Genomic DNA, 16,510 nt, shown 5'->3' on the forward strand with positions numbered 1-16,510 from the left:
TATATTTGTATAGTACATAGGTTATATACGTTTTATATAGTATATATATATATATATATATATATTAGTGATGGAAATGAAATCCGGAATCTTCGAAAATCTGCCTAATCCGGATTTCGGATTTTGAAATCTGAAACTCGAATTATTGAATTTAAAAACCCGAAATTCGGATTTTTGGATTTAAAAATCTGAGATTTGGGTTTATAATGGGAAATTTCTGTATTCTAATCATAAAGCTTTCATTACACCACTTTTTAGTCGTTTTTTTTAATTCTCGGACAAAATTATGGTGATCTAAATAAGGTATCTTATTAATTGGTAAACACTTTAAGTCTTATGTACCATTATTTTTGGAGATACAATTAATAATAATTAAAATTTATTTTATGATGTCTGATTTATATATTTAATATTACACAAAAACTTGTTTATGAGATTCTTAATTAGTTTAGGTTAAAATATCATTTAATTTTGAGGATGTTTAATTATTTTGTATTTACTATAAATAGTTCTTGAAAAATACTAATTTAATGTTTTCAAATCTGAAATCCAGATTTTAGAATCCGAAATCCAGGTTTTATAGTAAAATCTGGTTTCCGAATTTTGGACTTCAAAAATCCGGATTTTCAAACTTCAGCGAATCCGGATTTTTCCCATCACTAATATATATAGAAACAGAAAGTGAGTTATTGGTATTTAATTGAAATCATCCTAATTAGTGAGCGTTTTGTTAACAATAATATCTTGTAATTATAATAATGAAATAATTATTGAACACTATAATTATATTTGTATCATATTTTAGTTCTGTTGGCTTTTCTTTATGCATTTTATTATAAATTCATAAATACTAATTGTTCAGTAAATGTATTTATTGTACCTCGTTTAAATAAGAAAAAATGGATAGCGTGAAATTATTTATAATAATTTTTTCGATATTTAAATATACGTAGTGTTTCAGATCTTCTCGTATGTACATTTTTATCGGTAAACAAATAACGCATTTAAAGCACCCTTTTTTCCGCGCCAATAGAAAACGCATGCCTTCTCGTCACGAATCGAAAAAAAATATGTATAATATAATAATTTAACCTTTTTTTTGTGGTTAAATTTTCTTATGTACACTGCTGTATATTAGTTATTCGTTCCACGGTGTGATAATAATAATGGTAAATAATTTCGCGATGCGTATATACGATGTGAAAATGTCGATTATTTCAGAAGAAAAACACGGATAAGCACAAAAAAAAACGCTCATGATGATAGCAGAACAATCTAACACGTATTACGCGACATCGCGTACACACCTATACATTTATATACCTATATACACGAAAAACGTAACGGTTTTAAATAGAAAAAAAATAACCGTATAGAAGAAGTCAGAAAAAAAAACATCGTGTCGCGTTATATTTCGTCGTTTGTCGTCGTCGTCGTCGTCACACCTATCGTACCGCGGCTGTGGCCGGATTCACGGCGTCTTTCACGGCCACCGAAGATGCCGCGGCGTAATATGGTTTTTTTTCCGTATCGGTGGCAATTGGTCCTTTTGCCACCGCCAACTCGGCGTGACGGGTAGGAGCGCGCGCGCGTTACTCGACATCATCGTAAACGCGTTCGTGTGGTAAGCGCGACTACCGCGACGACGACTTGATTTGCGACATAGTATGTACGCACATAAATTATAAGTTGTAATGGTGTGTGTGTGTATGTTTGGCGTTTGGCATAGCACAATAGGCGACCGATTTTCCGAGCCTGTCACATGTATCACAACAATCCGCCGCTGCTTTTCGATGGTTGATCGATCGGTGTGTATCGTCGTCGGGCGCGCGTAGATCTCCAGGGTATCGTCGCACGGGCGTAATGGCAGGGGTGGAGGGTAACTCAACATGAGGGGGACACGCACGCAAATGTGCGCCTCCGAAACAACGCGATCGTCTGTCCAAATATTTTCACAACGCTTCGTCGATTTCTATTTAAAACATTTTGCGTACATCTATACGCGCTCACGCTTACACATACATACACACACACACACACACACACACACACACACACACACACACACACATTGTAGTGCCTATGCGTGTTTATGCGTAAATATCTACGCCATTGTAATTGTGTATTATGTGCGGTTCCCGCGGGCGGCATAAGCGATTGTCATGCCGCCCAGCCGAGACGCTCGACTCCCATGGGGAAAACCGCGCACAGCCGGTATATTACATTGTGTATTGTGTACCGCCTATATATCTATGCATGATGTATCCTTGTTTCTATGAGTATATATGTGTGTGTGTGTGTGTGTGTGTGTGTGAGTATAAATGGGAAAAACGGTTTTTATATGTGGCGGTGTGTCGCCTTGTTATATAGGTATAAATGTTAGTGCGTATATGGATAGTTTAATGCGCGGGTATTGTATACGTAAAAGGAAAAAACGTAATAATAAGGGGAAAAAATGAAGAAAAATATCACCTAAAAGAAGCAAAACGAAATGAAGTAAAAAAAAAAAAATAAATAAAAAAAACTGTCCGCCGATGCCAATTGTTAACGGTGCCGCATTTTTCGTGCAAAATCAACTTTCACACGGTACATTTATAACGTATATATGTGTGTATAAAATTAATATATATATATATATATATATATATATGTAATATGTATAATATATACGTGTATTTGATATTTAGTCCAATCATCCAGAAAAGAAACGGGTGCGCACACGAATTACACGCGCGTTATGTGAAAATGCACTGTCTGTCTCCGATCCGATACTTGTAAAGAAACCGAAGCTGAAAATCCGCTTGGGAACGCCATTTTTTCCCCTTTGTTCTGTGTTTTATATGTATAAAGCAATGTGTAGATATATATGAAAATGCTAATAGATTTCACCGCGGCTCATAAAATAATTTTTATTTACATGTATAATTTAATATTTATCACTATGGATAGGAGACAATGGCGTTAAAGCGAACTTGTCTGCAAAAGAACTTATATCGGTGCTATTACTTTATACCCATATATTATTTTTATTATTAATTCCAATAGTTTGAAGATAATCGTTCGCCTCATTACGATTTTTTCAGACCTATAAGTATTTCTACGTATTTATGTATGTAATATGTTGTTTCATACAGTCATATATCACTAATAATTATGACAATGTCTACTATACTCCTATTGTGATTAAGTGGTGTATTTATGGGGGGAGGTGACACGGAGCTTATATCCCCACTAAGTGGAGATACCAAGTCTTGAGGTAAGTATTTTGCAATTATAATATAACTTTTGTCTGTCATGAATGTGTAAAATTACTAAAAATATATAACTGAAATAAATATTTTATTTATCTTAATTTAACTATGTTCTAATTAAAAATGTATAGGTACATTTTGTTACTCAAGTAATTAGTAATTACCTTCCTCCGAAGAAATTCAAAATATCTATTGGTACGCATTGATTAATTTTAAAATACATGGCCATATATCAGTTTCAATCAATATACATTTATTTTCTAGGTTATTTATAATATTACAACTTAAGAATAAAAATTTAGATTTGTTAGGTAGTATTATTTTTGTTCAAAATTATGAAATTGCTGTCAAAATATAAAATTAATAATACGAGTATAACTAAATGGTATAGTATAAGTATATAATATTGTAATAGTATACTTGTAAATTCATTGATTCCGCCGTAACTACCTGTTTAAGAAAAAGGATTATGCCGATTCCACTGGCTACTGTTTATAATATTTACAAATCGATTCTACCTTACGCTATTCGCCTCTCCTCCTTTGTAATATTGTATCACATATCTACATTTTATAAAATTATAGTAACTATTTAATTCAATATAACAGTAATATAACTGCATGTGTATTTAAATATATTTACCAAATCTTTGAATATGTTTCCACCAATGTTGTGTCAAACGAAATCTGCATCCAGCGATCCGTATTTCAGTCCATATTGTTTTTGTTCCAATATATATAGATTCTTCAAAATCGGAAACTATTTTTGAGGGAGTGAATAATAAATTCATTTCTGAACATTTTTCCACGACATATTCAAACTATCGTGCTAATGTGTCTTTACATTTGTCTGGTTAGGCTTAAATAATTAGTTATTCATATATTTTATATTGCACGATTCAAGAACTCAATTCGTATGAATTTGTATGCAACCCCCTCCCACATAGTAATACCCATTTTCCCGTGTCCTACCCCCTATTTGGAAATGTCTACCTTTTCCTTTATGAGAGATGGAAGTTGTACGGTTAATTGAAATAGATATTAATAGGATATTTAAGTTTATTTAATTTAAAAAACCATACCCTTACTCAGTTACTCGGGGTGGATTAATTTATAAGGCCCCCTTGTACCGGTGGATCTGGGATGTATCCAATACCTGCAAGGCTAAACGGGGGCCCAGGATTACTTCCTAGCAAAATGCTGTAAAAAGTCGTAAAATGGTAATTTTAAGGTCTTCTAAAGGACAAATTTATTCTTATACTCTACTTATTTATTTTTATGAATTTCTAGTAACACTTTTATAATTTGTAGTGAGTAAAATATGAGGTGAATATTTAGGTTAATTAAGTATACGTTTTTTGAAAAAATTAAGTACTAAAGATTTTTTTAAAGAGGCATTTGAAAAATTAAATCAAATGTGTTGTATTTTATAAAAAAATTATATAGGTACAATGTAAAAAAAAAACTTCTAAAATAAACAATCTTTGTAATATTTGTTTCTCTTCTAGTAATTATTTAGAACAGGTGCTCCAATTAAAAATTTTTTTCTTCTAGTTTTTACATCAGCAAATTGACAGGTTGTTTCATTAAAGTTTATTTACATCGCCAACTGGTTCTCGATGAATAATATTGCTAGTCCATTTAATCTGATTTGGCTCATCGCTGAGCGCAAATAATTTTTAACGATTTTAAGTTTCGAAAAACTTCTTTTAAACGTTGTGACTGATATACAAATTGTTAAAAACAACTTAAGTGCAGAACATAAGTTTGGTACAGACTCTGGGAAGTCCATACTAACAATGAACTGCAAAACTTGACCATTTCTCCACTTCCTTTTTATTGATATTTGACGCTTGAATATGTCGTCTCAATCTTTTTATTTCTACCATAACCCCGTCCTTGGAAAATTCGTCGTAAAATTCGGTTAGATTAGTTAAGTTAGATAAGTTTGGTAATATATCATCATTTACTTTCATCAAATTGATTGACTGTAAAATTTCAAATTTGTCATAAACTTTCTCCATGGATTTGATTCTTGTTTTCAGTTCCAAATATAGTTGTGTGTGGGAGTTGTCGAATGCGTACGTTTTTATCAGTGTGAATATTACATACATGTATATACAAAAATACGAGTATAGTCATTTTATATTGAGCAATCAGATGTGACGTTTTGATTAGGTACGTGGTTTACTGTTCACTGAAAATTCAACATATTGTGATTTAAAATTCCTAATCTATTACCTACACAGTACGTCAGTACACACTATATTACAAAATTCTTTTACATTTTTTTTTTTTAAGTCCAGGGAGATTTAAACCTAGATACCTTGTTCATATATACGTAAGGGACTGTGGGAGCCTTTTAGAAAGTGGGACATTAAGTGGGCCCTTGTTCAAAGTATGTTTTTAAAAATTTAATTTATTTTTAAGAAAAAATTTTAATTTTTTTGCTTTATTTTTTTTTTTTTTTTTTTTTTTTTTAATTTTATTTTTTAATAGAAAAACTTGAACATTTTTTTTTTTTGTGTCCCTTTTGAACGAAGTGCCCGAGGCGGACCGCTTCCTTATAGGTCCGACACTGCCCTTACTGTTATTTTCGAACAAATACAAATTCACAAAAATTGAATTCTTGAATCGTGCAATATAAAATATATGAATAACTAATTATTTAAATTTGGAGTGGCTAAAGACATGTTAGCCCCCTTCTGTATTTTCAATATTGCTCAAATACTAGTGTCGTAAAAATTCTAAGAACTGACAATGAAATGCATACAAATGACGTACAAAATATTTGAATAGAAATTTTTAATAATTACTTTGGTGGGAGGGTTGGGGACACGTACGTCATTTACTGTTAATTTGAAACTAATGTGTTTCTTGATTTTAGTCTATTCATGATGCGTATATTGATGTTGCAATCATTTTAAACTCCGATTTTGATCTTCAATTGTTTTTTGCGCTTTCGCATTCATCTATCTCGTATCTATAAAACTTCATCACTGTATATATTTCATTCAATAGTCTTACGTATTCCTAATTGAGATATTTTCCGCCCTATTAAATGTATTAAGAGGTAATATGCAATAATTTTAATTAATTATCAAAGCATTTATATAGTTATTATTTAGCTATTTATTATTACAGTGTACTCAATTTTCATATGATAACAAAATTATAATTTATAATTTGTATATTCTTATAGATGTATGTAGGTAATTGAGATGTTAAGAGGATTGCTTTAAAACTATTTAATCTTACATGCATTTTAGTATTCTACAAATTATTGAATCAACTTTAAAATATTTCATCTTGTATATGTTTAATGATCCAAAACTTAATTTTATAAATTCTTATTAATTGAGTAACCTATTTAATTAATTGTAGTAACAAAATATTAGATGTAACATAATGTTGACTTTAATTTCCATAACTTAAAGTAAATAGAAGACTATATATATTCAATCTTGATATTTTTAACATTTATATATTATACTTACTGTAAGTTTCGTCTTCGGTTTAAACCTTGTTTATATATATATAATCTATTCTAAGAATTATATTTATACATAATATACTAAATAATTTTATATTTTATGAAATACTTTTGGTATATATAATTTAATTTATAAAAAATGTATGCAAAAAAAAAAAAATTGTAAGATAAATTTTGTGTCTTGCTCAGAATCTTATGTCTGAATTTTTCCGAAGTATTTGATTTTTCGTATTGATTATTTATTTATATTCGCATATCATTAATACATGTTTAGTTATGTGTTATTAAATTATTTATTAACGAATCTTGTATTTTACAAAATACTAAGTACTATTAAATATAAATTTTTCATACGAAGTGTTAAAGGCTCTTGGTAGGTGGATGTCATGTAAGAAATTAGTGGGTACTCAAAACTTAATAGAATTCAAAAAGTGTAACATTAAATTTTGGTCGATTACGAAAAACCTTCGTGTAGAACATTATGTTATTTATAGATTTCGGTGTATATTCGTCATATTCTCATACCTACGATATACGATCGGACGAATTATGTCGTTGCAATGTCATTTATGTTCGCCTGCAGATGTTCAAAGTCTGTGTGGGTATGATAACTTCATTCCTCGTGTATTCTTTATTGTGACCGCATTCATGTCTATATAAATCCGTAGTTTTTATATATGGCGTCCAAAAGACGGGGGAAACGACGACGACGTGCGTGCACCTATAATACGTCTATATATACCCCATACATATACACATACATACATATGAACATATATATAAATGGAATGAATGGAAAATCACACGGGCGAGACGCTTATCCGCTCTATGTATAGTAACGACGGTGCTATTTTTCGTACGTATGGAGACTTGGTTGCCGCGGAGGGAAATGCTCACTATAACTATAACTATATATGCGCTTTGTGTGTGTTCCCTTGGGGTGTACCCGTAGGGGGGAAGTAGGGGCCCCTGTGATTAATGGCGTTGCGACGCAATCACGAACCCGTCGCCATTAACACAATGCATACAGGGATTTTCACCCTCGTCGTCTCGCCGCCACCGTGGCGGTGATACCAAACATGGCCGCTCCCCTACAAATTTACGCCTGTGTACTCATACTCTTATTATACATACATGATTTAATATAAAAATCAAAAGAAAGGAAAAACAATTACTAGTATAGAAAACTATACTGGTCGTGTATAATAGTATTTATGTATGTCTGTAAAAATGTATGTACAAATATCATTATGTATACAATTTACCTATCATGAGCTGTAAATTATGCGTGCAAAGTTTCATGTGTAACTAAGCGTATATTTTAATTTTCGAATTCATCTAATTGTAACGAGTGTGATTTTGCAATTGATTTAAGTGTTTTTTTTAACATTTTTTTTTTCCTTTAGTCATAATTTATAAATAATTTTCAGGATGCCGAGGTCGTAGAAGCTATATTTAAATCCGATTTAGAACACGAACCAATAGATGAAGAAAGTCATGGAGCCTTCCCTTACGGCAACACTTATGAGGGATTGTTCTTGTTACCGGGAGACGAACCACCACAACGCAATTACACTTTTAGTAGTCCTCCGAGTTCATCAAATCACCATTGGTTCTTTCCTCCATTAAATGACAGTGGTTTGCCAGTGACCCCTAGTTTAAGTCCGGTAAATTTTCTCGTATAAGTAAACATACAATTTTTAACTTTTATTCATACTTTTGCCATGAATGTTTTTTTTATAGCGTCGTAATGAATTCACGGACAGCTTAGATGGTAATTCCTGGGAGGTTGGACGTTTGCTGGTGGATCTCAGAACAGGTGCGTTACGAGATTTGTTATTAAACAAAATAAATTTATTCTGATTGTCATCATATCGTCGAGTGCGTTATGGGTGTTGCAATCGTGTATACTTGTATGCTTCCCTACTGAGTGGGTGCGCAATTATTGGTCGATGTCTGATTGAGTAATTCATACTAGTAGTGAGCAATAGGTAAACGTATTATTAGTTAGTGATTAAAACATAATAAAAGATACTACTAAGTTTTCTATTTAATATTTCAAATATTTCCCAAATAAAATATAAATTTTACATGTGATTTATGTAAAACAATATACATTTTTCTTACTTGTATTGATTTACATTCTTTAATTTATATTATTAATTTAATGATACAACCTATGTATTTTTTGTTGTATTTAGGCTAAATGAAATGCCAATTCTTAATATAGGAGTTATAGATACTCGTATAAGAAAAAAAGATAATCAATGATACTTACATTTAATATATATGTAAAATTGTATCTAATTATAATTATAACTCTAGTTAATTGTACTTTTGTATAAACCTCTAATTAATCACTTTAATATATAAAGTGAATATATTTAATTGAATAATTATTTTGTTAAATTATATATTTAAAACTTATGAACATATATTTAGATAACTTTGGAATTCTTAATTGAAATTAATAGCATTTTTTCATATATATACTTATGTATTAAAAGACATAAAGTTAATCTAATTTTTTATTGTTTTATTATTTAATGAAATAGTTCTAATGTGAATTCCATTTTAGATTAGTAATACGTAGATGCCTAATGATTTCTAAAAAGTTAAATATTCTTTTATACACTAAAAATAAGCACATATTTCTATTATTTTTTATGATTAATAAAATATAATATATGTAAGAGTATGTATCAAATATCACGAGAAATATTTTAATATTTAGAAATGTTTGAAGTTCATATAAAGCAAATAGTTTTATAAATATATAATTATTGTGATAAATACCAATTATTTCACTTATTTTTACAATTCTTGTCTTAAATTGTAGAAAATGAATTTATATTTTAAAATATTAAATAAAAGACTAATGACCAAATAAAAATAGAAATTATATACCTACAATTTTAGTAAAAGAGATTTTAATTAAATAAACTAAGGTGCACTATTTTTGATAAGCACTAAAGTATATATACCAATGATTTTTAATACCGGATCAATTAAGATTCTGTGATCAAACTTCCAAGTTGTAAATATGCACTAAAACTATCTTGTCAAATGTTCCAACATGAGAAAATATTCCTAAGAAACTAGTTAGTAATATAATTCAACATTTTCTACACTAAAAGTTTTTTTTTCTTTTGATAAACTTAGTAATTCTAGAACTGATTGCTTTATAACTTGATACAATGCCTCCTAATTTATAAATTTCTTTATTTACTATCACTGAGTCCGGTTCATGTTTAATGAACAAAGAATCCATCGTAATGTATTGAAAATCAAAATACGAAAAATCTAATTAAAAATGCAATGAATCTTTGGTACCTTTCTATAATGTATATATATGAATTATAAAAATTAAACCTTATACTATTTCCAATAATATATATTATTTAACATTTGTTTTTCATTTTAATAGAAAATGCATTTATTAAACTTTGTAAAATACTGTATATATCATTGATTCTCATTTTTTCTTACTTAACGTCCTTCATATTTTAAAAAATCTCTCATCGTCTCATCCTAAGATTTTTTTTTTAAATTAATTAATAGTTTATTTTTTTTAATTATCCATTTTAGTAAAATTGAAAAAATTGATTGTACACTATAGAAAAATGTTACTTATATGTACTCTATATACAGAGTTATATGTGTAGAGTATTATTGAACTCATACGTACGCTTATTATGTGTACAGTCTTATTTACTCCTACTAGTTTCATTACCTAAAAAATATTCAGTTTTCTTTCTAAATACTTGAAAATTTTTTCGTCAGTGTATGTACAGCATTATATATGTCCAATTTTATATACATTATTATTCAGTTACTCACCCTTATGTATATATGTTATCAGAATTGAATTTTTCCGCTCGTTCTCGAGGAAAATGCGTGTTACATAATGCATGAATAAAAACGTTTTATGTATTAAGTGACTCGGGGGTTGTAGAGGGGGTGGTGAGTGGAGAGGCTTCGTACCTCGGAGGGGAAGTGCGACGGTGTGTTATGCGCGTGTGTAGTGTATACTGCCGCCTTTGCCGAAGAGCGTTGTAACGTCATCAATCTTCGACGTCCGTCCTTTTGTTATTTACCCGCCGCCACCGCCGCTTTCGGTCATCTAGGGATGAGTCATTTGTTGGCCGTACCCTGTCCTGGTCCACCGATTTCCGCCATCCCCTCTTGCCATGAAATCATCCCCCTATTTCTATTTTTTTTTTTGCCATTTGGCCTCCAGAACGTAATGGAGCGACAGCCGCCAATCCGGGAATAAGCATTGAACGACCCCACGAAAATTCTTCCCCTCGAACAAGCGGTATACGTGTTCTATCTCGATTTTTCAAACCTACCACCACATTTATATATATATATATATATATATATTTGAGTTCTTAATATAAAATGGAATATAATAATAATAAATATATGTATATACATACGTACAAGTATGCGTATTTCTTCTCCCACTATATAGTCGTTTGTAGTCACGGTAACGCACTGCACATACGTACTTTTGTATGAATATGTATTTATTATACGATGATGCTGATGACGGATACAGCTATATAGTTTAGTCTTGTGTGTATAAATTTCAATGTAAGCGGCGTCCCTTTGATATATATATATATATACACGCATGCACATTGTACACCATTGTCGTGTTTCCAATGATTTCAACCTTTTACATTAGATCATATGCGGTATACATATAATATATTATATACTTATGATTCGACATTCTTTGAATAATACGCCTGTGTAACTAACTCTTTAGACGTGCAACCTTTCTCTTCGTTTAATGCTACAATAATAAGATATGTTAATAAGCTAAATGAAATATATTTAAAAACATTTATAATAATATATTTTCATTTGATATAATAAATATAAAATAGTTATGTTTAAAAATAAAGTGTAATTGAATCATTGTATCAAATCTATGTAGGTATTACTAACTTTTATACGTTTCTAGTATTTCATAAATTATAATAATAATTTTACCTATGTATACTTCAGTTTGAAAATTAAATAATATTATTTTAATCTTTCAAAATACTTATGAAGTATTTTAATAAAAAATACATTAGTGACAATAAACGTATTTAAACCATTAAATCAAATACTAACTGTTTAAATATTAATATTTTAATTAATATGTAGACTAAATTAGTACCATCCAGCATATATTACAAATATAATGGAGCAATAATTATTTACTTGTTATCCAATATATACCTTTATATAAATAAAATAATTATGTATTATTTATGTTTAAATATAATAATTTCCTAGTAAATAAGAAAGTTTAGTATTTATATACTATATCTTATTTAACATTTCAATTAAATTAATTATTTAAAAATTATTGAAAGAATAATCTTCATCTTTTTTAATTGTTAAACCAATGACTTAATATATTTTATATTATAATTTATAATTCCATAATTTAAAAGATGGCCGATTATTCTTACAATGAATCTAAAATAACTATAAAATTGTAACAATTTAATAAATAAAATACTTTTAAATAGTTGGTTATAAAATTATTAAACTTATTATCTGTTCTTTGGCAAATTTTATCGAGCTAGAGGGTTTATATCAATATTACATACCTAGTTATTTTTTTTTTCATATACAAGCAAAACCTTGAATGATCTATTGAAATGTATCATTAGCTTCCAATATTAAACGGATAATCTTTTTACGTTCTATTGTTAAATTATTTTGAGAATGTATTTGTATACTTTGACAATTTGCACTTCACCGATTACCTTGACCTAGTGTAAAATTTGTTTTGTGTTGTACTTCACGATCTAGCGGTTTTATCATAGATTTTTTTATTTTAAAAGCTGTATAGTCAACGGTTTGAACATAAGTTATAAACCCCTGTGTACCGTTTGTACCATTGTTTGTACATGCTCTAAAAACTATTAAAATTGTTGTTTGAGCGTATGATTTTAATCATTTAAAAAATGAAGAAAACGTTACGTTTTATTTATTAATAGGTTCAATTGCCTGAACATTTTAAATAACATTAAAATAAAAAAATAAAAATCATTCAATTCAATAGTTTCTTAGTTTTTTAGTAATGCGTTATAAAAATATAATACTATATGTAATTGTGATTTATATTTCAGATGCATTAATCATTATATTAAAATAGTATAGTAATTGTCGAAGTTATATATATATATATATATATTATGTATGTATTATTTTGTTGTCATTGTTTTTAAAATTATTATATTTAGGGTGATGATGGTATTAAAAAAAATTATAATTTTATTCAGATTTATTATTACAGATTATACAAATTATTATAAATATTTTGTTGTCTTTTATCCTTTTCGTCGCATATATTATATATACAGACAATTTTTATGTATAGGTCTGTCATGATAAAACGATTTTCAATATCTTATGTACGTACATAGGAATGTTGATTTTAATGATACCGTGTATATATCTGTTGATGGCTACATTTTGTATGTGATTGTAATAGGTAATTTTGATCTTTATCCTGCAGTAGCAAAATGGCATAATTCTCGATCGATGATTTTTCTACGTTTGTTGACCGTGTCTGTATTAATAAACATTGTCATTGTCATCGTATTGGTGTTAATACATATGTCAAATGTGATTTTTTTTAAAATCAATTTTTTTTTTTTTTTGTTTAACTTGACGTGGATCCAATGGTGCCAGTGTGGCGATACGTGTTCAAATAACGCGAGACCCAGTAGCGCATCATAACGGGACATAGTGCAACGTCATTTCACCGGTCTACAATGTCAGACAATATGTATAATAATAATATTCTCTCAAATTCTACACGTTCATTGTTTGTTCGCATATTTGTCCTATTTAACAAAGACAAACAGCGTATAAGTATACGGTTTTAAATAATGTGCAGGCATTTACGTATATATATATTTGCTTGATACCAGGGTGAGATACTTGCGGGATGTAGCTCAGAAACCTCGCAAGCTAAATTTCAAAATTATATTATATATTATTAACATATATATATATATACATACACATAATATTACACAATTTTAGTATCGAATAGACTGCTAGGACTTATTTGATTCAGCTATTAATTATAATAATAATAATTATTATTATTATTTTTATTATACCCCCTCCTCTTCGTGAGAACGATATTTGGGTGTTACAAGAGTGTAGATAGTCGCGCACAAAAGGCGGCTTTATATTTCCAAAGCGTTTGCTCCGTGAATTAAGCCGATATTATATCTGATGGTGGCTGCGATGACTAGGCGTTATCCGTTTGCTGCATGTTGTTAAGTGTTCGAAATATTTTCGTTTTATATTTTTTTTTCTCTACCTGTTGTTGACATGACCGGTCCGCTGGTTGAAATGATGATGAAGGTTCGTCTTAACACAAGCCGACACATATTACACCTATGTTCATTACATCGTTTTTTTTCACACAACATATGATAAGTATTAGTAGGTTGTATAATACTGTTATATGTTGGATATGTTGGGATATTTTGGAAAAAAAGCAATGACAAATTTATTTCGAATATCCAAACATGATAATATTTGCGAGTTTTGATTTATAAGTTATCATCAGTCGACTTATTATAATATTAAGTTAACTTATATATAAAACTAGTTGATAATGAATATCAATGTGTAATATTTTAAATTTGTGTTGATTATATATTTGAAAAATTCAAATTTTTAACATTTTTTTTCCCGCGCAAGTGCAGTAAAACTAATTTTTTAAATAGCAACCTCTATTTTTGAGTTCATATTTGGATTACATTAAGTTTTTTAAACAACTTAAACTAATAATGTTTTATTCTATCTTTGAAATTGACAAATTGAGAGTGAGTTTCGACATATGAAATGTGTATTTATCGTATTTTTTAACTGTCTATTCACGGTTTTGCAATAATTTATGTGGTTTCTTTCAATTTTTCTGAAAAATTGACTACGGTGTTTTTAAGTACATAACATTTAGATTATTTACACAGAGTTATGAATTCAAATAATTACTCGTAAATGGCAAATGGGTAAATTTATGGTTGATTAACGAAATAATTCTAAACAAATTTACAAATATTATTCTAAATTTAATTAATCTGAAAGACAAATTACTCTCAATTGGTCAATTTTAAAGATGGAACAAAACTTTATAAGTCAAAGTTGTTTATAAAAAATAATGTAATCCAAATATGAACTCAAAAATATAGGTTGCTATTTAAAAATAAATTTGTTTTACTGTGCATGCACGGGGAAAATTTTTTAAAAATTTGAATTTGTCAAAAATAAGTGTAAATTCAAGTTCTTTTACAGATAAAAAAGCCTGAATTTAATACAAGGTGATGCATTGGAAATATTTTGTGTTAATTTTATCCTTGAACACACTGTATTATATGTAAAATATATGTAAGCTGTTCGACGTATATTATTTATTATAATTAAAGCATATTTGTACTGAAACACATCTATATATATTTTATATTATAATTAATGTATACATTTTATTGTTTGTAGTAATAAGTAACTGCTATATAATAGTAAATAACAGTTACCAAATCCAGTCATTTGTAGGTATGTAGCTATAATTTATTTATATGTACATACGGATGCCACTTTTATTTAAAACACACCAGCTTAAGAAATTTACATAAATACATCAAAACATTTTTACAACTAGTGTATTTAAACTGATTTCCAAAATAAAACATGATATAGAAATAGTCCTTGTTGAATCTCAAGGTCTATAATAATTTTTATTAAATTAGGTTCCTGCCTTTGCTATCACATATATACAATCCTAATATATTTAATCTTATAATCGTAGTGTTATCTAATCTAGTTTTTATCCAGACTTAATATTAATTATTTTTTGTAAACATTCTTTTTTCATTACTTACAATAAATTATTATTATATGGTAAATACTATGTGACAACTGATTAAGGTGAACATTTAAATAAAATAGAAGCGATGGTATAAGTAAAAGAAAAAATGTAAAATAGTTAAGACCTCTAATTTTAAATAATAACTTAATCTTTTTTTTATAAAAGTATAAAAAATGACGTTAGACTTTGGTGTTATACGTCAGTTATATTTAGTTAAAATGTATAACTTAAAAATAAATGTAATTTTATTAAGACCTAGGGGCATAATTTCAACTTTTGAAAAGGTGGGGCAACTGATTAAATTTGCTGACTTCATAATATTTAAAAAATGATGGTTACCTATATATTTAAATATTTAATATTTATAGACGATAGACTATCAATAAAATACATTTTTGGAACAAAACATGTAAGGATTAGTAATGATTCATTACTAATGAATAATGATGTCATAAACAAAGAAATATAGATAAATATAAATATAAAAAAATAAGATAAACAAAGAACATGAAACGTTTCAATTTACCCAATTAATTAATAACATTAAATATAATAAAACATTAATTTATTTACTTATCCTAAAGGCTATAATTTACTTATCAATAGGTTAAATGGAATAATAATATAAATCTAATTAAATAAATACTTATAATTTTATTATTTGTATATTTAATACTTTACAGAACTTATTTATAAAAACATAAAACTGTATCTCAAATATAATGTAACGCAGTTTGGGGTAAATAGGAACGATTTTAACGGTTTTTTATAGATTATGAGTTCAATTTTTATGGAATCGATTTCATGAAAACTGTTTTATAAAGATCACATACATAGAAATGTATAATATACCAGAAATAAAGTTTAT

At 28.4% G+C, this 16,510-nt stretch overlaps 1 protein-coding gene across 3 annotated transcripts in view; it reads left to right on the forward strand.

Moving 5' to 3' along the window:
- Window positions 1–16,510, forward strand: part of LOC112685208 (segmentation protein cap'n'collar) — a 93,801-nt gene that overhangs the window by 29,647 nt on the left and 47,644 nt on the right. For all 3 annotated transcript variants that reach the window (XM_025557029.1, XM_025557030.1, XM_025557028.1), the window contains 2 exons: window positions 8,174–8,410; window positions 8,487–8,562. In XM_025557029.1, the coding sequence (XP_025412814.1) occupies window positions 8,174–8,410; window positions 8,487–8,562 (313 nt within the window). The remainder of the gene's footprint in view (window positions 1–8,173; window positions 8,411–8,486; window positions 8,563–16,510) is intronic.

Source organism: Sipha flava, unplaced genomic scaffold (genome assembly GCF_003268045.1).
Source record: "Sipha flava isolate LNK unplaced genomic scaffold, YSA_version1 269_pilon_pilon, whole genome shotgun sequence".
In the NCBI taxonomy this organism is placed as follows: Eukaryota; Metazoa; Arthropoda; class Insecta; order Hemiptera; family Aphididae; genus Sipha; species Sipha flava.